We start from the raw sequence: 25,629 nt of genomic DNA, 5'->3' as shown, positions 1-25,629 counted from the left end.
AATGTAAGGTTTTTACGCATTAGGAAGTCTCTTATTTGCTTAATAAGATTTCTGAGATCTTCATTGCTTCTGTCCACTTGTTCTTTTGTAGCATTGGTTTTGAGCAAAACTGCCTGTGCATTTTGTTTTGCTTCATCAGCTCTCTGTTTCGCCTCAGAGACCTGAAGAGAAGAAAATGGAAGACTTCAGTGTGTATCTTCTTATGCTTTAAGGCCTGTTTAAAAACAATTCCACCAGAGTCAGAGGTAATAGTAACAAAGAATGCTTTTTCTCATAAAAGTCACAGAACACTTAGAAGCTGGCTCTGATCCGTACCACCAGTGCTAGTTTAAACAACTCAGGCTGATGTTTAGTTATCCACAAGGCTTCTCTTTAGCAAGCTCCCTTGCTGAGGATTTTCACAAGCACAAAGTTACGCAACTCAAAGTATTCTGGAGTGAGCCAGCACATACTTTGTCAATTAGTGTCTAAACTTGAGTTACAACTGAAAGATTTTTTTTTTAATATCTAACAATTGATTTGGTGTATTACCATTCTGGAGAGTTGCTCAACTTCTGCTAATGCACTGAGGATGTCTCTGTCAAAGTCCATGGCTTTCTGCCAGGCGTTGTGTGCCACAGTGACCAGCCCCTCGCAGCCGGGGCCTCCACACCACTTCTTCCCTTCCTCCGTCCGACAGCTCAGGCCGCCGCACTCGGACTCGGCACAGGAGGCCCCCGGAGCAGTGCCACAAGTCTGCAGGGACACATGGGAGAAGGGATGCAGTCACAGCCTGATCTCTGTTGCTGAACTGTGTGGGTGCTAGAGCAGGACATTGCTCTACCAGAAACTTTTAGAAATGTTTTTTTTTTTAAAAACAAAACTGTTTCTATCGGCAACATTGTACTGAGAATTATCCTCTACTTGGTCAGTTGTTTGGCAATGAAATAACAGAGAAGGCAAAATTAAAAAATTCCCCAGTCTTGTGGTGTTCTTTTCCGTTTTCAAGCCCCTACCCCCTTTTTGCCAAATGATAAGTCACTAACTGAGCTTTTGGAGCCAAAAAACCTCCCTGGGAAAACCTAAGGGCTGTGCCAAGTTAACTGCAGCTGTCTCCTGTGAAGTGTAAATGAGTCCCTCTTACCTGTTTGGCATGCAACCCAGTAGTAGCTAGAAAGCAGAAACATTTTTTTTCGTGTCTGTGTGTGTCTCACAATTACACCTCCAAGCAACTCAGTGTTTACTGCCTTGATAAACATCTGCCCAAGATTTTCAGTCTTCAAGAACAGTCATGCAGGAATGTAGGGGAAGGGAAGCTAAACAAATAGATGCCTCTTTCTTGCCTCTAGAGAGAAAAATAAGAGGGCTGGGGGAGTGGGAGTTGTAAAGGAGGGGGACAATTCAGAGTGTGAAGAGGCCTGGCCTGCCCCGGGCAATTAATGAGCCCTAAAGCCTGCCTTCTCCCAGGATTCTTCAAGGATTGTTCTCTGAACACAGCTGGCCAATTTCAAAGTGAAGCTGAGGGAACACCCAGCCTCTCCCAAGAAAAAGACACCCTTGATCATATTTACAGACGAGTAGGCAGCTTCAAGAGAGAAAGTGCCCTTTTGACTGCAGCTCCCTGTAAGTTCTGCTTTGTCTCAAGCACGAGGATAAGCCCGTGGTGGTGCTGAGATGGGCATTCACAGGAGTCAGTGCAAGCAGGAATGCTCCCTGGCTGGGCACTGTACAGGCACAGCATGTTCCCTACAGAGCTGCAGAAAGGAAGAGGGAAACCAAGAGAAAGCAAGCACTGAACTCAGGATGGGCTTAAGAGCCCATCAGATGGCTCTCAGCCTGGCTGATTTGCTAGAGTTTTCTGCATATGGGAACTCTGTCCACGGCACAGCACATTGGGTTAGGGCAGGGGTGATGCAAAGACTAGGGCTGGGAAGGGTAGGAGGGAGGCCGACAAGAGAGGCTGGTGCTTGAAAGCCAGCAGGTCACAGAGCTCACCAATTAAAGAGCCCAGTTCTAGCCCACAAAATACCCCATCAACCAAGCAATGTGCATTTTTCATGAACAAACTGTGCTGTCACGCCCTACAGTTCCCCACCTCTCGCTTCTTCACAAACCCGCTTTTATTTTTGCTGCAGAATTTTATCCCAGCGATTTTAAGCTGTGTACCTTCTCAGCCACCTCAGAGAGATCCAGGCTCTGCAGCTTGCCTGCGAGTTCATCCAGGAGGCGCGACTGCTCCTCTTGTTTGGCCTTGAACTGGGCCTCCTTCTCATTGATTAAGTCTTCCACTTCCTGCCGCGTTTGTGCTGACAGCTCCACGGCGCTGTCGGGATGAACAGTGGAGGCATTGACCCTCTCCTCTGCCTCCAGAGACATCTGGTAATACTTGGTGATACTATCCAAAGCTCCTGTAGAAATCAAATGGAGCTGATGAGAAATCTGCTCAGTAGCCCAAAATAGCATCTATTATAGATGTTAGCAGATGACACATCAGGGTTAGTGATACCTGACATCACATTAAAAGAGATGCTGGTCTTCGCAGCTGTTTTCAGTGTCATTGCAAGGTTTAGAAAATTTGGCCTGTTGTAGAAAAAAAGGTTGCTTTTTTTGCTGGTGGACAGTGTATTAAGCTGGACTTGGAAGTCAAGCCTTTCTCTGACACTAGTGACTGAATTCTGCTTGCCCTAAGGGCAAAAAGAGGTCCAGGAGATCCCTTCAGGTTTTTTAGGGGAACAGTGTTTTCTAAGGATTCACATACCCCATTAATTCTTATTGCCTGCCCTGGGATGTCTGGTGTATGGAGTCACTGCTTGGAAACTGGTCAGAGCTTTCCCAACAAACAACTGCTTGATGAAAGATGCTGACTTGCAGAACTGATAGTCTGGGTCAGCTCCTGGAGAGGCCTTGAGTGTGTGTGAGGGACCCTGTGGGGGTGACACCTCAGGGCAGCTTTACTTTGCAGAATGTCAAAAGTCAGGGACTCCCCTGTTCTACATCCCACTTGCCTCACTCTGCAATATCCCATGCTCTCTGTAAAAAAATTTCAGACTTTCTGCAAACCAGGAAATTTAAAAGAAAAATTAAAAAATTATTTCTTTGAAGTCAGATTTTTAAAAAAAATGAAATTAATTAATTCATTTTCAAATAATAACACTCTTTTTCCAGCAAATTTTCAGTCTTGGCACATTTCAGTGTGTCAATGGGCATGCAAGGCTTGGGTGGCTCAGAAGAACTGGTCTCTTTACAGTGTGCTCTTAATCACAAAGACCCATCTTTTTCAACCAGAAACATTGAACAGAGCAGGGAGAGCAAGGGAGATGTCCAGGCATATCTTGGAATCTGTGGTGCACTTTCTGCTGTTGTGTCTCATCTACAATGTGTTAAGCAAGATACTTTAAGATAATTTTGTGCCCCAAGAATTTGAGGCAGCTTTGCAGTGTGCAGAGGGAGAGAGACAGGGTGAGGGGGCAAAAATTCGTGCTGCATCAGCAACTCTGCTAATGCACAGAGAGAAGCTGCCCTCCTAGGAACTGCGTTTTATTACAAGTTAGAAGATTAACCTGGTATTTAAAACCATGCCCTAATTAAATCTTTGGCCACCCCACTGCTTTCTCGCCCTCCCTGTGACACTCACCACGAACATCAGAGATCTTGATGAACTCTAGCTGTTCTGCAAGTTCCTTCACCACGCGGTCCAGGCTCTTGGCATCTGTCTCCAGCGCGCTCAGGTCAGTGTCTGTGCTATTGCTCTTCGCTGCTAAGGCTGACAGGTTTTCCTCTATGTCAGCTATCTTAACTGTAACATCTGCTGTCAGCTTTCTGTGAAACAGAGGCACAGGACTCAGAGGAGGAAGGGCTGTCAGCCTCGATGCTTCACTGAAGAGTGGTGGCTAAAGCTGTACCCACCTTTTCCCACGGCACGACCTGTACTCCCTCACTGCAGCTCTAAGTGATTTGTAACAACATGCCTACCTAGAATACTGCTTTGTTTCCTTTATCACACAAAACCACTTTTTAATCTACAGCACATTTATAAACTCAAAGCACCAAATTGCTCAGAAAACAGCTGCTTTGTGTAAGATTAACTGGAGGCAAGATTCCAGAGGACTGGTGTAATGCTCTTGTATCATGGCAACTGCATAGGTCAGAGTTGACTACTATGATCCATACATAATTTGCTTCCCATCCCACACAGCTACAAATGCAGTTTTGATTACTACGAGCTCATGGAACAGATTTGAACTTTGGGAAGCAGGCGAGGGCTAGGGGGGAGCCTTAGTCTTAACACAATGGATTCTTTTAACTTGTCTGTAAAGATCCCCCCTCACCAGACGTTTCTCTACGGCTATGAAGGAAAACCTCCTGCCCTGAGCAGTCAGCATGGCCTCACTCCACAGAGCAGGCTTTAGCTAGAGGGATAACCCTAAAAGGAAAAGCAAGTGAATATTACATGGCAAGGCTGCTGCAGAACAGAAGTGGGCATAGGAAGCTATTCCCAATCATGGTGATCCCACCAAACCCAGCATTTCCTCATTCTGAAAGCATCAAGCAGCACTTAAGCTCTAAGATCAATTTACAGCACTCTCAAAAGCCCAAGAGCCTGTTGTTTTCCAGGACTCCTCCTAAGTGCAGTAATTTTCTATACAGTCAGAGAGGAACAAGAACAGATGCACATACATGTATGTTAGGGAAAAACAGCTCCTCAGCTGCTGACCTCCCTCAGTACAACAGAGAGCCCAAAATCAGCAGCAACCCCCAGCCCTCCAGCTGGGAGGAAGCTGCAAGGCACAAGCTATCCCTAATTGAGACATTTGTATTTTAATCCTCACTGCTTTGCTTTGTGCAGTTCCCTTTACAATGCAAAAGCAAGTTGGAGCAGTTGTAGCCAGGGCTAGAAAGCATCTGTAATCCTACTTAATGTTAGACTGACCCATCTCCAAAAGCACAGACAACCATCGTTTGTATGCTTAGCCCTAAAACAAAATACAGGGCTCCTACCCTGAGAAAAATGGAAACAATCCTTGTTAAAAAGCTGATGCTTCCCACTACACATGCTCAGAGTGCGGAAAGGAGCCCAAGTTTCCAACTCATCAGTTACACACGGAAATCCAGGAATTTAATCTCTCCCTCTCTTCATTCTCTCACATAATAGCAGTGTTTATCCTTTGCCCCGGGGCAGCATATGAGTGGCTCCCTGGTAATTAGCTGCCTGGTGAGCAGTGTGAGCAGGACAACCCCAGCACAGCACGTGGCAGCTGCACTGCTCCTGCCTGCCCCGGCCAGGTTTCTGGGTTCCTGCGGTGCCATGGGTGCTCACTGCCAGCGCTGGGCACAGCCAGGAGCTCCACGGGCACCAGGACACACTAGGATAGCGTACCTCACCCAGCCAGAGGAGCAGAGCTGCAGTGTCCTCAGCCCAGCATGGGGACATCAGTCACTACAGTAAATTCCACCTTGCTGCAACTCCTGCTCCTTCCCACGCTAGACTTATCCATGTAATTGCAACTGTACTCACTCTGCTTCTTCAAAGAGATTCTCAATGTTCTTCAAGGGCTCGGCTGCTGGATTTTGAGTAACGATGGTTTTAATTTCACTGAGCTTCTCCTCCAGCGTACTGAGCGTCTGCTGGTATGGGCCAGTGACTCCAGTGATTTTGAGGGTATTAGCTCTGTCCAGGAACTGCTGGGTCCTATTAGCCAGCTCGCTGATGATCACATCCCAGAGGGCGAAGCACTGGTGGCACGGCACGCAGTTGGGGAAAAAGCCTGAGTAGCCCCGGGAGCACTTGTCGCAGCGCGGCCCTTCCACCCCTTCGTTGCAGATGCACTGCCCGGTGGCACGGTCACACTGCGGGGTCTGGATGCCATGAGGGTTGCAGTCACATGCTGGAAGGAGAAAAAGCTATGTGTGAAGGCTCTGGAGAGGAAATGACAGTGATGATGTTGGCAGGGTAGAAAAAAATCGCTTATAAATAAAGTGGTGAAATGAGTGCAGAAGTGGTCAGTGTCTGGATTACAAAAAGCTAAATATGGATGTACCACTTGGGTACAGGGGAGCAGGTTTCAGTGTGAAAGGGGAGAGAGACAGGGAAGGAACCCTAGGGGAGACCAGGATTTGGACATCCCAGAAACAGGAACAATAATTGAGCAAGGATGGACACCACTTCTTACAACGTTTGGATGTCAACTGGATAGCAACTAAAGACAAAGATCCCACTTTCACTCCTACAACGAAGAGTGAATAGAGCAGGACTCTGCAGACATGAAAACAAATGACAGACAAGCACGTAGCAGAGGGTCTATGAGCAAAACATGAGTGAAATGGGAAAAGTGAACTAGGAAAAACCATTTACTTATTTTCCATCATAGATGTAAGGGTAAACTGAGGAACCAAGCAGATCAAAACCCAACCACCTTCCCCTGCACCTCCTGCAAACAGCACACTAAAAGAAGACAGTTGATTACATGGCACTCAATAAAGTAGTGGAGCTTTATTTCACAAGACACTGTGGGTGGTAAAAGCTGAGGTGGCTTCAAAGAAGAACAGGACAAATCCATGGAATAACAGCCCTTGAGAGATCTTCTGTGCAGAGGTACAGGGACTGGCTCAGGACATGCTCCTGCCACAGATGGTGGGAAAAATTCGCAGCACACATCTAGGAACCTGGCCCTGGGCTGACATTTTGGGTATACAGAAAATGAGGAAAAATCTGGCAGTGAAAAGTATAATAGAACAAAGAATGTGGTCATGGGCAGCCCTCTCTGAGGTTCTAACAATCAAGAGCTGTTACCCTCAAGTGGGAATGAGGATGAGTACATGCACAATTTTTTTTGTTGTTTTTTTAATTATTGTACACTTAAGAGCACTCACACCTTCCTGAAATGCACTTCTTTGTCACTAACCCACCATGGAGACATAACTTACTGATGTAGTGTCATTCCTAAAAGCACAGATTAGCTCTGTACACAATAATCCTATCAGTAGAAGTGTTTCCATGCAGCAGGGCTGCCACCTGAACTCTCCTCCTCCTTAATTACACAGGAGGCCGCAGCAGCAGAGGGCACCACCACCAAGCAAAGCTTTCAATGCAGAGATGGCAGCAAACAACAAAAAGAGAGGCTTTGAAAATATGCATGTTATCCAACTACCATCATGGCAGAGTACAACCGAAGCAGGTCAAGCACACGTTCTTTAAACAGGAAAAAGACTGTGATACTTGATAAAAGCCTTCACTTACACATCCATTTACCAGGCATCCTTGAAGGACGTTAAATTGCTCAAAAAGACCCATAAATTGATTCACACACCCCAAGCACATGCCCCCTTGAAAAAAGGGCAAAACACAAAGCCGTTTCCAAGATTGTGCATTGTTTGCTTCAATGCCAGAACACAGCGGTGGTCTTCAGTTCAAAAATCACACAAAGAGCCTCAGCAGCACAAATCGCTCCTCAACAAAACGACTTTCTTGTACAATGTGAGTATGATAGGCAAGAGACAAAAATAACTTCTGCTGCTTGGACAATTGAGTAAAACGGTTCTTTGTTCTTTGAATTATATCCTGACACAAGAGATTGTTTTTACTTTACATTGAAAGTGCTTAAGTAGTCAACTCACCACAGAATATGTTCCCTGCAGGCAAAGCGTTGAGTTCCTGTTTGAAGGTCAGTTAACCCTTCTGTCAACTAATAAGGCCCAGAGTATAATGATGAATTGTCCAAATTCCTCTGTATAGAAGGAGGCTAAATGGCATGTGGTTTTTCTCAAAGATCCCGAGGTCTGATCAAGTTACATGAATACTTGCTTCTGGCAAATCAGATCACTATATTTACTCACAGATTTAAAAAGCTTAAAGTGAAAAAAAAAACCAACCAAAAAACAATCCCATGTTGGTAATTCTATTCCTGAATACCTACATGTTCAGAAAAAGCAGATGACATGGCTTTAAGTAGCATTTATGTGGTAATGTGACACCAGAACCTCCGAAGCTAGAAAATAAAATGCTGGGGAAGGGGAGAAAAGAATTTAGGTACTGACTTGATTGCAAAGTGAAAACCCAAACTCTGCAGCTGCCTGTTGGGAGATGATAAAGAGCAAAGAAGTAATTTATTCTAAATGCAACACAACACTTGAAAGAATCATCACATTTACAGTCCTACAAAACTCCTAAACTGAGCTTTGCAGGATCCAAGAGAAAATTGTACAAGGCAGCTAGAAACAGTACTGTGGGTTGTTTCTCCATTTTAGGATGCTCTAGCAAGTCCAGAAGCAGGCAGTGCTGGCTCTGAATCACCTCAGAACTGTGAAGCCAACATACATAAAAGGGCTTTCAAAAGTGCTAGTTTCACACTTGTTCTTTTTCTTCATGATCCTCCCAGGTCACCAACCATTGATGCCAAAGGTTGATTTTTGATTTTCACATTTTGTAGATTTTAGGAACACAGTAACTGTAGCAAATGTAGATGTAATGTGCTAATATTCTGACAGCCTAAGTTCATTGTTTATACATCCTAACCCTTAGCATTTATCAGTAGCTCAAATTCTCTTAGTTGCTTAGTCTCTTTTTCAAGGTACAAGATTGGATAACTATCAGAATGGCCTACAGAACAAGACATAAACATGGGTCAGAGTGACCCAGAAGTCAGAACAGGAAGAGCTCCAAGAGACCTTTGTGTGCCCAAGGAAGAGGAGATGGGATGAAGACCTTTATTTTTTATCTTACCCTACACTAACATGGCTCGGAGTCCGGTTTGGGGGGCAATCACGGTATCACATGCACAGTGTCACACCAGCTTTCAAACCCTGACCATCTCTTAACACCTCTCATGGATGAGTCCCATACCCTGTGACTGGACACCATCACCAGGCTATTTTACCCCAGCAAAGATCATGTCCAAGGCCAGTGATAAGATTATCTTCTCTGAAAACCATGGTGAGGATCAAACCCTCCACTGACTTCAGCTGTGGCCAGTTCTCAAGAGAAGGAAAGTAAGCACAGGCCAAGATCATATAAAGCCTGTAGGTGGCGAGGAGCCCCTTGAACCCTGCTGGCCACCAGGTAAACAGCTCAGTGCACAGGTTTCTCCCCTGCCTCAGGCAATGCCTGCCTGCCAAGAACCTGCTGCTTTCAGTTTCTGTGACATTGCAGAGCACGGTTTGGTCCCAAAGTGCTAAAAAAACCCCTTCGCCTGAAAGGGACAAAAGTCCAGTGACAGTGGCAAAAGTTTCATGCAAAAGGAAAGGAGAGCCTCCAAGGTGGACAGGATTGGCAAATAATTCATGGAAGAATAACTGAGTTACACATCTATCACTCATCCCCCAAAAGGTGCACATCCCCCAAAAGGATTGCTGTGACATTTGATTATCACTGCCAATGAACTGGGATGCGAACACAAGAGCTGTCCTGAATCCTATCACCTGCTAGAAACAGAGTGAACACCATGTCAGAAGAATCCAGTACATGTCCAGTACAGTGTTTGACCAGAGTACCCCATTATCACTTCTTGCCCCAGTGGAGTTCTTGATCATGTCCAGCTATTCCTGTGGCCACCACGGAATCAACTCCTATACAGTCCAGTGCTAAAAATGCTCTCTGTTATGGCAGTTTTGCTTCTGATGTACCCAAATGGGTAACTCAGAGTGTTTAAAGCATTGCTTGGTTCAGGAGATTTTGGCTCTAATGCTCCTAAGTCTGATATAACACCTGAGTAGCTACACCACCTAATGCTAGCATATACCTTGTTAATCTGGTTTTTTTTTCATGAACAGGAAATACACAGGCACATTCAGGGATGCAGAAATGTTCCCAATATTCCTCAGTAGCTACTGATGGCTTTATACTCCACTTAACATAGTGTATGTGAAATAGGGAAAGACAGTCCTATAGATTCCTTTTAAATGTCTTGTCTATGCTTATGTGATGAGGAATTGGGAAAAGTAGCCTGTTTTGCACTGCAAAACCACACAGATGTTGAGAGTACAATATACTTAGATGCCTTGACCAAAACCAAGGTGAAGGGCTGCAATTTAATAAAGACAGGGTTGCTTTGAAGATCATTGTTAGACAGGGTTCAAAGCTGTCCCTGGGTAAGCAGAGAAGGCCACTGCAGTACCTCCCATGGAAAACACAGTGGAGGAAAGCATTTTGAAAGCATTGGCCAAAAATTTCAGGGTTTTCAAAGGAGGATTTACCAAGTTAAACAATAGGTTTCTGTTTTGAAATGTCATTTTGGAACTGGACATATTGAGAGTTTTACATAGGAGATTCTTCTATGGCATATTCCAACTTTAGTGAAATCACATTTTTGACATGAAAATTTTTAGCCAATTTCTCCAGTAAGGACCTGCTGATTATCTGATTGTGAGTATAAAAGGCTGTAGCTCTGTCTATTCACAAATGTGATTTTTATATCACCTTGATCAATGCAATTCTCCTGCTCTTTTTTCCTGATCCTAAAGATGAAAGTAACACCTGTACATGTATATTGAATGCAGCACTGTAGGGGAAAATCCAGAAGAAGCGACTAGCTTGAGAGGTTTGCTTTAAGCTCACAAGCATCTATTCATTGCTTTATCTTTCACCACCTCTGACAGCTTTGCTACCTTTCCCTCTGATTTTGAATATTCAGCACTCACTGCCATTTAAACTACTATAATTGAATATGTGGCATATTTGCACATCACTTAATTTAGACTAATGTGTGTCAGAGCAGCTGATAGTACAGCAGAGATGATATAATGGATACTGACTGGGCTGTGTGAAGACCAGTCTCAATATTAAATTCCTTACTGTAGGATGCTAGGAAGAACCAAGTGTTCCACATCATCCTACACAAAACAGAAATAATTTCTGTAGAAATATTTTCTTTACTGCTTGAGACTGAGGACAGCAAGCATCAAGTGTTTAACTCCTCCACAGAAAAAACACAAAGGTTTTGTTCAAACATGATTTCCTGGCATCATTTCCCAGTGGTAGTGAGGCACTACAATATGAAAACCATTCAGCAATTTGTAAGGTTGAAAATTTTGCAGAGCTAGCAAATTTCTCCTAAATAATCAGCTATTGATTCAAATTACCCTTTAAGCACAGTTCTAACTCCTCAGTGTTACAATTTTCAGTAAGAATGTTAAGATAAGATCCCAGCTTAGAACTACCAGAGTTGTGCTGCACATTAATATGCTAGAAGACCTTACCAAAAGGGCAGTTTTCTGGAAACAATGTACATTACAGCATTTTATGACCACAGGTCAATTGAAATTATGAAACTCAAAGTGAAAATTGTATTTTCTTTCATGTAGAATTTCTCTGACTTCTTTTAGACAATTATCACAGAAGGAGAAGAAACATCTGCTAGTCTTCTCTCAACACTATAAACACCTCCTACAAAAGCAGCCTATGTTAATATATTAAGAGCCAAGTGTTAAATCAAGACGACAAAGCTTATTCTTAAATGGCAATGGGGTCATTTTCAGTGAACAGATGTTTCAGCACCAGCTACATAACAACAACTAAAAACTGAGACAAAACAACATTCTGCAAATGTCTGCAGTGTGTATTTGATAAATACATGTGTTTTTTTCATCTTAGTTCAATTCTGTGGTTTTACAATAGGGCTTGAAACTCATGTCCAACACAAAAATATTAACACAGGTATGCTTCTTGTGAAGGGGCTATAGCAACACCACCTGATTTCCAGTCTCACACAGTACCACCTCATAATAACTGCACTCTGTTCTGTTTTTCAATTTATAAAAACAGTAATGACAGTAAAATTGTCATCTCATTTATATTATATGAAACAAACTTATAGCACCTACTGTGCAAGGGCATTGTTGGAGCTGCATCTGCAGCCACACTGTATATCAGAGGCTTCCTGGGAGGCTGGAGCCTCCTACTAGAAACGTGCTTTATGGGCTGAAGTCAGTAGAGCTCAGCATGCCGAGTTCTGTAGAGTCTTGTACTTCGGTTGCCAGGCTTTGGAAAAGCTCCAGCAGAATGCCTGGGAGACTTGAGTTTCATGAACTCTGTAATCCTATTATTTACTACCTTAGCAAGGATTTCTACACACACATGCACATTCATCAGCACAGCTCATGGGTGGAGCAATGGCCAGAAGAGTCCTGCACAGGCACTGCTCACAACACAGCTCCTGCTCACTGGAATCCTCACAGGGGCCTGCACACAGCTGACAGACACATGCTGGGCTTTTCCCCACCCTCTACACCTCTGCTGTGCTTGTTTCAGGCACTATGCCAAATTCAGTGAGAAAAGCACAGGGAGTAAGCAGTCTCTGCAGATCCAGCCCTACAGGCTCTCTGTGGATGTATAATCCTCAGTGATCATCTGTGGGTGCTGAGACCCCACTCAGTGCCAAGGGGTCGAAATGCTGCCCAAACACAGGCACCCACCTCAGCTTGCCCCAGTGGTCTGGTCCCAGTGTGGACATGCAAAGAGGAGCCATCGGATGATGCCTTCTCTTTACAGCAGGAAGCGCAGATTGCAAATCAAACCACCCAGACCAAGTGCAAAAACCTGCCTCCCCTGGCTTCATCAGCTCTGATCTTATCAAGGTTTCTAGAAAACAAATCACAGGAGCAGCACGCAATGGTTACTGCCATCGAAGGGGATGGCAGAGAAGTGTGCCCTAGAACCTTCTTTCCAGTGCACCATACTGGACCCTTGGGCCACATTCATAACTTGCTGCTGCTGCAAGCGCCTGTGAACCCACAGGGAGCTGCAGCCCCTGGCCTGTCCTAGAGGGGCCACTTTGCACATCCCCACATAGCTGTGTCCACATCTTACTTGCAGGCACTTGGTTTTAGTATTTATTGTAAAGGGTGTCACAGCAACGTGAGCAGTACACTCCCCGCTTCTCATCAGGAGCTTCTGGTCTCTTGATGCTGACCATCTGAAGAGCTCCAGTGAACAGATCACACATCACTATCCCTGGAGTAACTGATTCACCCTGTGATTTCCAACCTTGAGAAGAAGTCACCTGCCCTAGACAGTGGAGGATCCCACCCTGAAGTTGTTAGGACTGATGTCCACACCTCTGCATCAGCTCAGTGCACGCACTGAAGACTGTCTGTTCACATTCACATGGTTCAGAGGTCTTGCTGTTCCCCATCCAGATTGGTTTCCATTTTCTTCCTGAATGCAGCACAAAACGTCACTTGGGACAGCACAAGATTACCACTAAGGACAGGTGACAAACGCATGGCCCAGGAGCCCATGTGTCCCCCTGCAACTGGAGCTGACATTTTGTGACAAAACCTCATCTCAGTTCCAGCCCACAGGCCAGATTTCAGCTATTTTCCAAGGACACTGGTCTGCAACTCCTTAAACAGCAGTTTTCCAATCCGCTTGCAAACTGCCTACCACTGAGAACTGCTACCTGCCCCCGCAGCAGCTGCACGTCTGCCAGCCTGCAAATCACCACCCGCTCCCTGGGGCTAAGTGAGGGCTCACAAGTTGATTGCGTCCTTGCCAAGGAAGGACAGGAGATGGGCAGGAGGCACTGACTCCCCCATGCCAGGGAGACTCGGCAGCACCACACAGCTGGATGCATTCCATGAGCGAGCACACGCCTGGATTCTGTCCACAGCATCATACTGCAGGCTGCCATGGCTCAGCCCTGGGCACTGGCTCTCCCCACCAGCCTCAAAGACCTCCTATTGGATGTAATCATGAAGAAAAATCTGCATTTCCACCCAAGTGAGTCTCCTGTATCACCTGGAAGCAGAAGGTATGATGGCCTAGGAGAGTGTAGAACTTGCTTGGTAAAAACAGGCTCTGAAGAATATATTCTCTCTTTACTTCAGAAATATTAAAAAGCAGGTTTTTACATGTTTGAAAGGCAGCAGAAACTCCAGAAGAGCCCATAAACGCTGGTATGCTACAAAATCCTGCTGATAAGGTATGCAGATGGACTCCATCAATAAACCCTGATGGAGACAACTGATACAAAGAGACAATCCCTGCCCTGGAGCCAGCAGGGTCAGCATGCTCCTCACCATGTCGGAACACACACAGACTCCCAAAAAGGCTGCCTCACCCCCCAAGAAACCCAATACATACTCAGAAATTGGGACAATTCCCCAGTCCTTTCATCTGCTGCAGTAACCAAGTAGCTGTGACCTGCCTATCTGCCAAGATAATGGGCTCTAAGGTATCTCTATTGTAAGGGATTTATTAAAGACCACAGCAAGCACATTCCTTCTGGCAGGAAAAAATACGTTAATCTATTGCAAACCCTCCTGGCAAAGGCTTCTATTTGAACAGATCAGAGATACAAGTTTGTTCTGGTCTGGACAATGTTTGAAGTTTCTTTTCCAGCTAATGAACAGACTTGTTTATAATGAAAGGACAAAGAGCATCCAGTTTTCTAAACAAGCAACTCCATGGGGCTCTGCTTTGCAGCATGTAGCTATGGCTAACCTACTGCATGATCTCTGCTTGCTCCTTTATTTTCATCTGAAATATAAGGAAAGTCTCATACTAAATAAAGTACCTTATTTATTCAGGCCCAGCCTCCATAGAAGACACAAGAGAAGAAAGTGCTCTTCAGCTACATAAAACTGAAAGACAAAGCAAACTGGTTTCCAGGCCAATTCTCAAACTCTAATGCTTGTGATATGTTTTCTTACCACGCTGGCTTACCTGACAGCATTGCAAGCTTACCCTTAACAAAGAGTTGCTTCTAAACAGATGTTTGTTTCTAAATAAGGGTCAGACAGAAAAATACAGGCAAGCCCAGGGCTGGGTTCCGGATGCACATCCTGCCCCCCAAGGCACCAAAACCTCTCAGCAGATCCCAGCATGCCTTTCTCCCTCATTTCCAAGGCTTGAGTGGGCTGCTGCTGGCAGGAGTGTCCCAGTGCACCAGGACTACACAGACATTTCCAAAGGCAACAGGCGGAGCAAGCACCAGGGTTGGACTCACCTCGACACTCCACGCTTGGGTCACCCCAGAAGAGCTCCTGGCACTCCCGACAGGTTCGGCCTCCAAAACCTGGCATGCACTGGCACTGCCCTGTGAACTGCCAAAAGAACAACCGAGCAGGAGACGAGAGCACCTCAGCAGCTCGTCCCTGCAGCAGAGAGGCAACCCAGTCGCTGGCACGCGCCCGCAGTCCCTCACCTCGTTGCAGGCAGGGCCATGGGAGCGCACGGGGTCACAGTCACACTGCTCGCAGCCAGCGCCGCTGGCCAGTCTCCATGTGTGGGGGGCACAGCGGTCGCAGGTCTGCCCCACCACGTTGGGGAGGCACCGGCACTGCCCGGTGGCCGCCTCACACCGGCAGCTCTCCGAGCCCTCACAGTCCTCCCGCACAGTGCCCAGGTAGTTGCAGACACATTCTGAGGAAAAGAGCACAGCACTTCGATGTCAGCCTGCCCTCTCACTACCAGTCTGCCCTGAGTTCGCATCTAGTTCATTCTCTGATGGCAGATGCTGATACATCCCAGTGCCCGTGGCCAGGCCGGGCTGACCCAACACTGAACAACTCAGCACTGCCCATGAGCCCTTCTCATGTCTCAGACTGGCTACTTTTGCAGCTTCTGTCCCAGCACGCAGAAGGTTACAGGAACCCTTCAATCCAGCAGCCCAGCACTCCCTGCTATTCCATTCTCCTTTCCTCCCTCTGTACATAACCAAAGCCAAAGCCTGCCCAGCTCCTGTCAGCCAGCTATGGTGGCAGATCTGTTTGAAGTAACTGATGGTGTGCTTTCCCATCCAGTGGAACCACCTGTCCTGCTGTGCCTGGTGCCACAGGAAGAGAGCTTGCCTCCCCACCACCCACTTCAGCTTCCTGCCACAGCCACATCTACAGGGACGCAGTGCAAACAAAAGCCTCACCCCACCACCCCATCTCTGGAGAAAAGATAAAGAGAGACCAGTATCAAGAGGACAGAGAAACCCCCCTTCCCACAAAATCCTCCTTTCAGCGCATGCAAATACTGCTTCTGTTCCCTCTGTCAAATGTAAAGGACCTCCCTCACAGCCACGAGCCACACCAAGCTGCAGGGAAACTAGAGGCAACTCCAGCTGGAAGTAATGAGGTTTTTCTCCACCCCAAATGCTCCCAGGTGAAAGCGTTTAGGTGGCCAGTGCTGCTCCTGACATGTTTGGTGCAGGGGCTGCAGCCACATCTCCCCACTCACTTCTGCAGTCCTGCTGCAGGGCACTCCTGTAGTAGCCCTCTTTGCAGAGGTGGCAGTTTTCACCCTCCGTGTGATACAGACACTTCAGGCACGCTCCGGTCCTCTTGTCACAGGACTCTGGGTCAGTGGTGTCGATGTTGTTGTTGCACTGGCACGGCTGGCAGGCGCCACCAACCTCATCAGGACTCCCAAAGAAGCCAGACGCACATTCATCACATCGACTGCCTGTTTTGAACAAACAGGCACGGTGGGAATTTGGGAATTACCATCACGGCTCGCTAGTGCACAGCCCCATAATCAGCAAGGCTGAGGCAAGGCAATAAAGGCCATTAATGGGGGGCAGTAACTGGATCATGCTCAAAGCAACAGAGGCAGTGCTTGGTGAGACCACGGCAGCTTGGTGCAGCATGGATGGCACCAAGGCATGGCGCTGCAGTCCAACTGCCAGCACATTTGTCCCCTCAGTTCCACTGCTGTCTTGTCCACCTGTGCTGACCACTGGTCATGTCTCACCACACTGCCAGAGATAAGGTTCAGGGTGGTACTGGCAAGGCCCACACAAGCCTCTCTGCCCTGGCACCTCCAGGAACAGCCCACTGATGCTGGTGCTGTGGTCACATCCAACCCATATGAACATACCCCTCCTCACTGAGAGGTTCAGCCCAAACAGCCCCTCTCCAAGCACCCACCAAGTACCTATGTATCCCACGCTACAGACACACACAACTTGCAGTGTGATTGGATCCTGGTAACAGCCATTGGCAAACTGGCGTCCACTCTCGGGGCCATCAGGGCAAGGGCAGGGGCGGCAGTGGTCGCCTGATCCCAGGATGGGGTCTCCGTAGTAGCCGGCCTGGCACCTACACAACAGGGTACACAGTACACAGGGGATGGCAGGCAAACACACTGCAGCCTTGCTGTAACTAAGCTTAAGTTTTTCCACTACTGTGAAGAACCAAAGGGCAGAAATATCCTTATGGCTCTCCCTTGCCACTCAGCTCCTAGCAGTTGTGTTCACAGAGGAAAATTTGTCTGGCTTACACTAGTTAAGAGCAGAAGACCCAAGGCTGGATGTCATCCCTGCCACTGCAAGGCCTCTCAGAAGGCTTGCCATGGTTCTCTAAAGCCCTGGCATCCTGTAATGTGCTTTCAGCCACTTAGGCAGGCACTGCTGTGAGGCACAAGGCTGCAGGCTGCAGGCAGGGAGGAGGGGGTCCCATTCCCATAGTTTTCCAAGATCACCAGCAGTACTCTGGTTCCCAGTGTCCAGGGGCTTTCCCTATGGCTTCACACCAGCCTGAGCACTAGGACCAGAGGGGAGCAGCTGCTGTGCCCACGCTGCTGTGGGAAAGGAGAGGGGCCAGGGGAAGGACACATGTGGCACACCTCTCGCAGTTGTGTCCCGCGGTGTGGTCCCGGCAGCTCAGGCACTCCCCAGTGTAGGGGTTGCAGTCGTCAGCGTGGCCGTTGCAGTGGCAGGGCTGGCAGCTGGGGAAGCCCCAGAAGCCGGGCAGGCAGCGGTCGCACTGCCGCCCGTACACCCCGGGGAAGCAGTGGCACTGGCCTGTCTCCACATCGCAGAAGGTGTTGTAAGAGCCTCGGAGATGGCACTCACATGCTGCCAGGAGAAGGAGAGAGGGGCTGAGTTTCCATGACAAGCCCTAAACTGAGGGCCCCAACCACAGCACAGCCCAGAGCCAAGGGTTTAACATACGTCGGCATCCGCTTGGCCCAAACCCAAAGGTGCCAGGAGCGCATCTGTCACACTGTCTTCCAACAACGTTGGGACGACACTGGCACTGTCCTCCATTGGGGTCACACACTGAACTCAGGGAGCCCTGGGGGTCACACTGGCATGCTGAGCAGAGAAAAGCATCACAGAGAGTGAGTACTGCAGCACGGGACATGAACCCCCTGCCTCATCCCACATACAGCAAACTGCTCTGCCTGCAAGTGCCATCCAGCTTCCAGGCTGAGTTTGCCCTACAAGTAGATGGTTACGTACATAACGCAGTCTCGTGCAATAGTGCAGAAATGCTGAATATTATGTTCTTGCAGACATCTGTCATGGGCGTTTTCACAACACTCCTGCTGTTTTCTAGACACCGGTATCTCTGGAAGGTTTCCCAAACACTGTTTGTGACCACGTCTTCGCCTGAGCCTCCCACTGTGAATATGTCCAGCGATTTGCAGTATGGCATGAGAACAAGCTACAAAGCAATTTTACAATGACAAAATGTCACTATTTATAGACAGCCTCCACCAAAATTGTGAAAATTCAGCATTATACCAGTATCTAACATTCTTTTTTGGCCAAAAAGCAAACAGCCAGACAGAATTTGGAAGGGAAATTACTCTATTTCTCTGGTTTTGGTGGAATCGTTCTGGTATCTGACAAATTCTTACCCAATCTACCAAATTCTATCTTTTCAAAAGAAAAAGATTGATGCTGACATTCATATTGATGACACACATGAAACACACCAGCTTCCCCAAAGAAACTACGGGGCTGTGGAACTGGCTGCAGGCTTGTAAAATACTTCAAAAGTCTCCTAGTAGAAAAACAACCCTCATACTTTGAGACTAAAGAAACCTATGCAGCTTTACATTGTTCAGTTAAAATCTGTCCAGCTGTAAGGAGCAATGCTGAAAGGTACTACTCTGAATTTACACAGACACATGCTAGAGGAGATTCAACTTTCAGGCTTTGAAGAGCATCCCTGCAATAAATTCTGCTTACAGAGTCAATGAGCGTGTATGGGTTCTCTGTCTCGGTATCCACCGAGGAGTACTGGGGCAGCTCCAGGCGGATGGTGTAATTCAGCCCCTTCTCGAAGCAGACAGGCCGTGGGAGAACAACATATCTGGATTAGGAACAGGAAACAATTCTTACTTCAAACGTACAGCACCATAAAGCATTTCAGGTGCCCCTATAAAGCAATCAAGATAACAGAAAGCAGCCAAAACTGGACAGAACAAAAGCTACGATGTAAGAAAAGTGGTTTGGAGGGTTGTGCAAGTCAGAACCGGAAAAGGTTATCAGCAAGGTAAAGAGTCACACCAGTGTTCACTCACAGGCTGTGCAAACAACCCCCACTCCATTTACTCAGTGAACAAATCACATCAGAAAATAAGAATAAACTTAAAAGCTTTGAGTCTGCATACACACTACTACATACATTTTTATAACTCACTGGAAATTAAATTTCACACATTTTTATAGAGGCTACAGCAACTGGAAATGTGATGTTATTCTGTTTCATTTTTTTTTCTTTTTTGTCCTTTTGGTTCACTGAGTTATACCAACCTGGACCCAGGTGACAGTGAGACAACCTGATTGTCATCATCAGGAACTGTGTTGCCACACCGGCTACCTGTGGGAATCTTGCCTGGCCGTGAGATGTTGATCACAGCTTTTTCCCACTGATCAGGCAACTAGGGGAAAAAAAAGCATCAAACAGTGATCATAAATTCCTGGAATCACCCAGAGCTCAGGCCAGGAAAAGCATGTGCACAGACAGGGTGGTCAAGTGTGCTTCAGGGATGATGAGGCTGCAGCTCCAGTATCAATGAGGCATCTACCAGCTGCAGGTGAGGGCTGACACATGGCAAGGTAATGGCCCCTGGACATTCTCCAGCATGACGGCTTCTCTCAAAATAGCACAACCAGGAGTCGTGGTCAGCAGCCCCATCTGTGGCACAGTATCACCAGGGGGTTTGGTGGCCTCCTCTCCCCCCACCTCTGGGTACTGCACCTCAGTATTCACTGCAGTCAGTTGTTGCCAAGCTCTAAGTAAGGAGCAGGGGGGATTTTTCTTCTCTTCACTCTGACATTCAGAAACCAATGGCTTGCAAACTCTTGCAGACATTCAACATCCAAGACAGGTCATTTGTTTCCGAAGGTGCACAACAGCACTGCCACCCATTAGAAGGCCATTTGGCTTTATGCCAAATTTATATTCTAATCTGTCCTTATGGGACTTGGCAGTTTTTAATTTGCCCATTAAACAGGTGTTGAATCAGTGCAATAATGAAAGAAACTGTAAAGCAAATAATACTAGAAACAGTCAACATCAGCTTGGATTTTCACATATCTCAGAAATTTAACTGAGCGTCCATCCTTGTCTTTGAGCCCTGATGACTCCTGAAAGTGTCGGGCTCCAGTCAGTTATGCATCAGGACAGCCAGAACCTGCTGGGAGGCAGCAATGCCGTAATTCACAGACCTACCTGTGGCTCGTAGCGGATCAGAATATCATACTCCATGGAGTAGGGGATGTTGTCAACGTAGAATTCCAGGTACGCCCCCTCAGGGACCCTCACAAATCCTATGCCTGTCCATGATGGTGTGCGGTCTGGAGTGTACTGGCGCTCTATTATGTTCACTCCCTACAAAACACAGAATTTCAGTATTGATACATTAAATCTGCAAACCCCACAGGAGTGTGCAAAGTGATGAGTTCTGATGACAGATAAGTTCTGGATGGCAGGATTCACTGCTTGCATCCCAGACAACACCAGTTCTCTTTTAAACCCATACATGCGCACACCATTGCCCTTCCATTTAAAAGACAAAAAGTAAGTGAAAATAAAACAAGACTGCACAAAATCTTCATACATTTCTCTGCTATGGTGCAGAATTAGATTTAAAAACTTGTTGAGAGTAACTAATCCACCAACTACATCATCTCATTCACCATAAGGACTTCCACATCACACTTGTAGCAGTAGGATTTACAGCAGTGGCACACCACTGTCCTATTAAACATCCAAGGTGAGTTCTAATTGCTTCCTGACTATAGCAGGCTGCTCGGAACCAAACCACTGCTCAAAGCAACATCTGAAAAGCAGATCAGAGTTGTTATGAGTAAAGTGTCACTAAATAACAGACCCTAACCATTGATAGATGTTTAATGGCCAAATCAATACATGGTCACTCCTTTCAGTCTGGGGTGACACGTTTTTATCTGCTACTCTTTATATAAAGCAAAGAAGAGGAAAAGGGTAACAGAAAATGGAAACGTGGTGCTCAAATTTCCTGTTTCAAATGTATCTGTATCCACAAATAGTTCTCTCCATAGAGCAACATCCTGTGCATTCCTAAGGAAGCTGCTTCAGTAGAAAGGGATGAGAGGAAATGTTTACATATATACGGATCAATTCAGGATGTCCCCTCATGTATTCTTACACTCTTTGAAGAGAGCCTGGCTGTAAGTTATTACTCTTTGGCCTTGCACAAAGATCAGAGCTTCCCAGAAATGATGGCAGGTGGGATGTGAGCAAGGATGTGCAGCTGTGAGGAACACAGGGACTTGGCACCACCTGCAAATCCCTGCAACTCTGCGCCACTTCATTTTGTCTTGTGCTGGGAATTCAGAGTTTTAGTCTACCATTGGATTTGTGAGAAAACTTCTCGAAAACTTTTAAAATTGTTTGTTCTGGTTTCAAAAGGCAAACCAGCAGTACATTTCCTTGCTCTGCTTGGCAAGATGAGTTTTCATGCTGGGCTCCTTCATCCCTGAGCCTCAGCAAAGCCTCAGATACCACCTCTCCAGCTGGGCAGAAACACATGCACCAAAAATCCTGTGCCAGGTCATGTAGCTTCTGATGTGGTACAACTTCTGCTCTGCACTGTCTTCCCTGTCTGCAGTTATCTGAGAGCAAAAATCCTCAGCCTTGCTGTGGCTGTATTTTGCCTAAAATAAATAAATTAGGACCAAGTGCCACAATTGTAGGCAGACAAGGATCTGCTGCTTTAGAGAAACCATTATTTCCATCTCCCTGTATTGTTGCTGGAGGCAAAAATAATAGATGTAATCACCTAGCTGCTGTTAATGAACTGCAAGCAAGGCTGTGTGGTGGGCAACAGAAAGAGTCAGACTCTGCTGTACTATGCCAGCAGGCATAACAAGCCAGAGGCAACCTCACTTACAAAAACAGTTTTTTGCACAATCAACTGTGGTTTTAGTCATTAGTAAAAGAAATGTTTCTGATGTAGTGAAACTATAAAAGCTGCAGCAATGTCCTTAAATGCATGCTTTGCTCTCTCCCCGTTTGCGGAGACCTTAGGTGGCAACACAGAAGAGCCAGTGTCTGTGTCCCACCACTCCTGAGATAAGGGGAGTAAAAGTGGGTGCAGTGGGCATGCATGTAGTGGGGCACAGAGAGGGATGCTGACAGGAAACTAACTGTACAGTCATGATCAAAAAAACAGGTTTAAAAAGAAAGATGGCAGTCCCTCTCCTCCAATTATTACACTATTTATTGATACTAACATTGAAAAGCTGATACAACTCAGTTTTGTGTTTTCCACCCTTTAATTGCAAGACACTCAGGGTATAAAACAGATGTTTCCAACACCCAACTTGTGAAACAACTTCCCCACACCTCTCCAGACACACCAGACCGCTAAAACCGCTACTCACGGGACCCAAGCTGGCTTCCTCTGCCTCGTAGATGTAATGATCAAGTGAAATGAAGTAATAGCCAGGCTCCACCTGGTTGCACTGACGTCCAAACATGTGGGGCCGACATTCACATTGGCCAGATTCACTTGAGCAGCTAAAATGGAAGAGCAATGAATTTGCAACATATCTTGGCTATGCTGAGACAGTGTAGAGCTATCTTTCACTTTGACATTTAAAGTGACAGCAGGAGAAGCACTTCTGAACACAGCTGTGTCTGCATACGAGATGTTGCTGGGCTCTGCAGTGGGCCATCTGTACTACTAAAATGGCAGTGAGGTCCTGGGTGCAGTCTTGGCTCAACCCAACTATCTTTCTCCAAAACAACATCTAGGCTTTGCCTGGGAGCAAGCATGGGCCAGGAACCACTTCCAGTAGGCAGTTTGCATAAGGTTTCCTCTGTTTGGGCACTGAGAGGATTTCATGCTATGGATGCAGGTAGTTCCTTGGGGCCAGAGAACAGTTCTGGGAGCTTCACTTGCTACCAGACATAGTCAAGAGGCATGTCTGTCCTGCAAACCGAGGGCAGCCTTGTAAGCCAGGCAAGCAGTGTATCTGTTGGTATGGCCTCGAGTAGCACAAGAACATACATGACCCTGCGTGCCCCAGGATGTCAAGTTGCTCTTGCATAGTGTAAGCACATCCCAAGAGTTCACCCACCAGCAGCTATGCACAGGGCAAAAACCACACCTGGCTGCTTTAGAACAGGACAGACACAGCCAGTGATGGACAGGGGCGTCACCAGGGAACACAGAAGGTCTGTCCATGGTAACATACAGAGCTTGCCTTCCTTCATAATGAGTGATTTTCTTTTCTCAATACAGCTCTATTCTGAAACTGCCTTTGGGCTGTTTTATTGTTCGCAGAGTGTCCGCCCTGAATTATGAAGTACCCTTGAGCATGTCATAATTTTGCATATGCTTGGTCACTTTTACACAGAAAGGTTTTTCAGTCCACCAAAATACACCTCTTTCTTTAAATGATGGGATTTAGAAACATTTTCTAAAGTTAAATGCCTCTGGTTTCCATGGAAAATCTCCAGGCTTCTCAAGCCCCCATTCAAAGGGTAATGTCTAACTATTCTGAAATTGCAGAGATTCATTTAAAGGTTCACTCTGAGTGTGCCAGAAGTGCCTTAGCTGTCCCAGAAATGGAGCTGGGAAGTTTCCCCTCCAGGGATGGCAGTGACTCCACCACCTGGGTTACACTATGGGGATGAATTTTGGGTGAGGCGGGGCTGTCCCAGATGCTGCATCCCACACCCTGAGCAGGAGCCAGGAGGCAGCAATTCAGCAGCTGAGGCCAGGAGCCCTGAGGAGGGCAAAGCTCTGCCTTCCTGATAATGTTAGAGAGGGAAGTCAGGAGCCAGATCTGGACTTTGCAGAGGACAGCACAGCTGCTGCATGTCTGTGCCAGGATGGCACAGCTCCCCATCCCACATGGTTTTGCAATCGTTGAGCTCAGTGCATGGGAAACAGGCTGGGCCATGGCTGGGCTGTTACCCCAAATCCCTGGAAGCAGCTGCGCTGGGGGAGCCGTTATGAGCTGTGCAGCGTAACCCATCTGCGCGCAGGGAGCAAGCACGGGGGAGTAAATAATCCCTAACATCCACACTGCTGTCTGCCAAGGGCTAATAATTCACTCGGCAGCAGACAGGGGAGACGGCCCGTGGGACATTCCCACGGCAATCCCTGATGCAGATGGGGTGTCCGTAGGCTGTGACGACCTAAGGAGTCACACCAAGACCAGTCCCACACTCCCCCAGTGTGGTCCCATGGGCTCCAGTGGGAAACAGTTTGTTGACCCACTTGGGAAACTTCTGTGGCTTTAGAAAAAAGGAGAACATTTCAAAGAGTCTGTGGAGGGAAGGGGGGAGGGAAAAAAAAGAGTGAAGAAACATGCTGCTGTTGACAATCCTGGTGTAAGACACACACCTAACACACAGAAAACTGCTCTGTCAGAGGAGCAGTCTGACAACCCAGCACTCCACTAACAAGGCATCTAGGCCAGGACTTTCCATGATGATACTGATGGATGCATATTCAAAACCTACAATTTCCCAGGTCCACATCCCACCCCATACAGCACCACTGGGGTAATGGAGCAATACTGTGCACCTACTGCACTCGCCCCAGCACTGGTGGGCAGACTGGCCAAAGGGCCAGTTTGGGAGCAAATCAAGAACCAACCTAGCTGTTCATGTCACTGCCTGATTCCTGTTTCCATCCTGTAAGAGCAAAGTTTTGACACGGACAATACCCTGCGCTATGGCAGAGATTAATCCATGTCTGACGCCTACCCTGGGTGACCTAAGGCAGAGCTACACTAAAAACAGTTTTGCATGTTAACTTGCACCACTGGCACAAACAGAGGTTGCTCAGCATGGAAAAGACATGGATGCCTCTGTCACCCTTGCTGCAACCAAAACCTGCCACTTTCTGGAGCCCAGGTGGTCCCAAACATCCTCCTCTAGAGCACATCGAGTGCTGCATGCTGTGGTTGCAAACAACACAGTACTCACAAGGAGAATGATGACAGGAGAGTAACTGGGCTGACACTCACTTGTTGTTCAGCGCTCCTCCCGGGTCGCAGTCGCACGGCCGACATCCATCCATGTCGTTGCTCAGGCCCCAGTGCTCAGGCTGCAGGAAAACACATCACCAGCACTGTTACCTGGTGTAGATTTAATCCCATATACCCAAAGGCACATTTATAAATACTCAGCATAAGCTATCCCAGACTGCTCCCACAACCCATGAATTCTGATCCCCTGGTTGAGGATCTACCCCCACAATGACCTACACCAGTCCCCCACCTGCTCCCCTCCTACCTTGTTGACCATTTCAAGGATGAGAGAGCCACATGTGGAATGGTGGCTGTTTGTGTGGGGCACCGCCCTTGCAGGGCTGCTACTCTCCAACTTGCTTGCTGGACAGACAGACAGACAGACTTGTTTAGCTTTTCCACTGCTAGATAAGAGTCTGTCAGCGTTTGTACAAACACATCCAGTTATCTGACAGTCTGTTTC

At 46.9% G+C, this 25,629-nt stretch overlaps 1 protein-coding gene across 1 annotated transcript in view; it reads right to left on the bottom strand.

The window, feature by feature from the left end:
• Positions 1–25,629, bottom strand: part of LAMB1 (laminin subunit beta 1) — a 42,663-nt gene that overhangs the window by 4,757 nt on the left and 12,277 nt on the right. Inside the window, exons 12-28 of the mRNA XM_071552612.1 lie at positions 25,164–25,243; positions 22,563–22,698; positions 20,368–20,526; positions 19,446–19,573; positions 18,879–19,002; positions 18,144–18,348; positions 17,853–17,996; positions 17,525–17,756; positions 16,835–16,998; positions 16,139–16,363; positions 15,117–15,334; positions 14,919–15,015; positions 5,495–5,864; positions 3,614–3,798; positions 2,146–2,387; positions 532–735; positions 17–161 (exon numbers count right to left, since the gene is read on the bottom strand). Coding sequence (XP_071408713.1) covers positions 17–161; positions 532–735; positions 2,146–2,387; positions 3,614–3,798; positions 5,495–5,864; positions 14,919–15,015; positions 15,117–15,334; positions 16,139–16,363; positions 16,835–16,998; positions 17,525–17,756; positions 17,853–17,996; positions 18,144–18,348; positions 18,879–19,002; positions 19,446–19,573; positions 20,368–20,526; positions 22,563–22,698; positions 25,164–25,243 — 3,058 coding nt within the window. The remainder of the gene's footprint in view (positions 1–16; positions 162–531; positions 736–2,145; positions 2,388–3,613; positions 3,799–5,494; positions 5,865–14,918; positions 15,016–15,116; positions 15,335–16,138; positions 16,364–16,834; positions 16,999–17,524; positions 17,757–17,852; positions 17,997–18,143; positions 18,349–18,878; positions 19,003–19,445; positions 19,574–20,367; positions 20,527–22,562; positions 22,699–25,163; positions 25,244–25,629) is intronic.

This window comes from Pithys albifrons, chromosome 3 (genome assembly GCF_047495875.1).
Source record: "Pithys albifrons albifrons isolate INPA30051 chromosome 3, PitAlb_v1, whole genome shotgun sequence".
In the NCBI taxonomy this organism is placed as follows: domain Eukaryota; kingdom Metazoa; phylum Chordata; class Aves; order Passeriformes; family Thamnophilidae; genus Pithys; species Pithys albifrons.
Note: the sequence above shows the minus strand (reverse complement) of the source record. Positions and strands in the feature narration are given on the sequence as shown.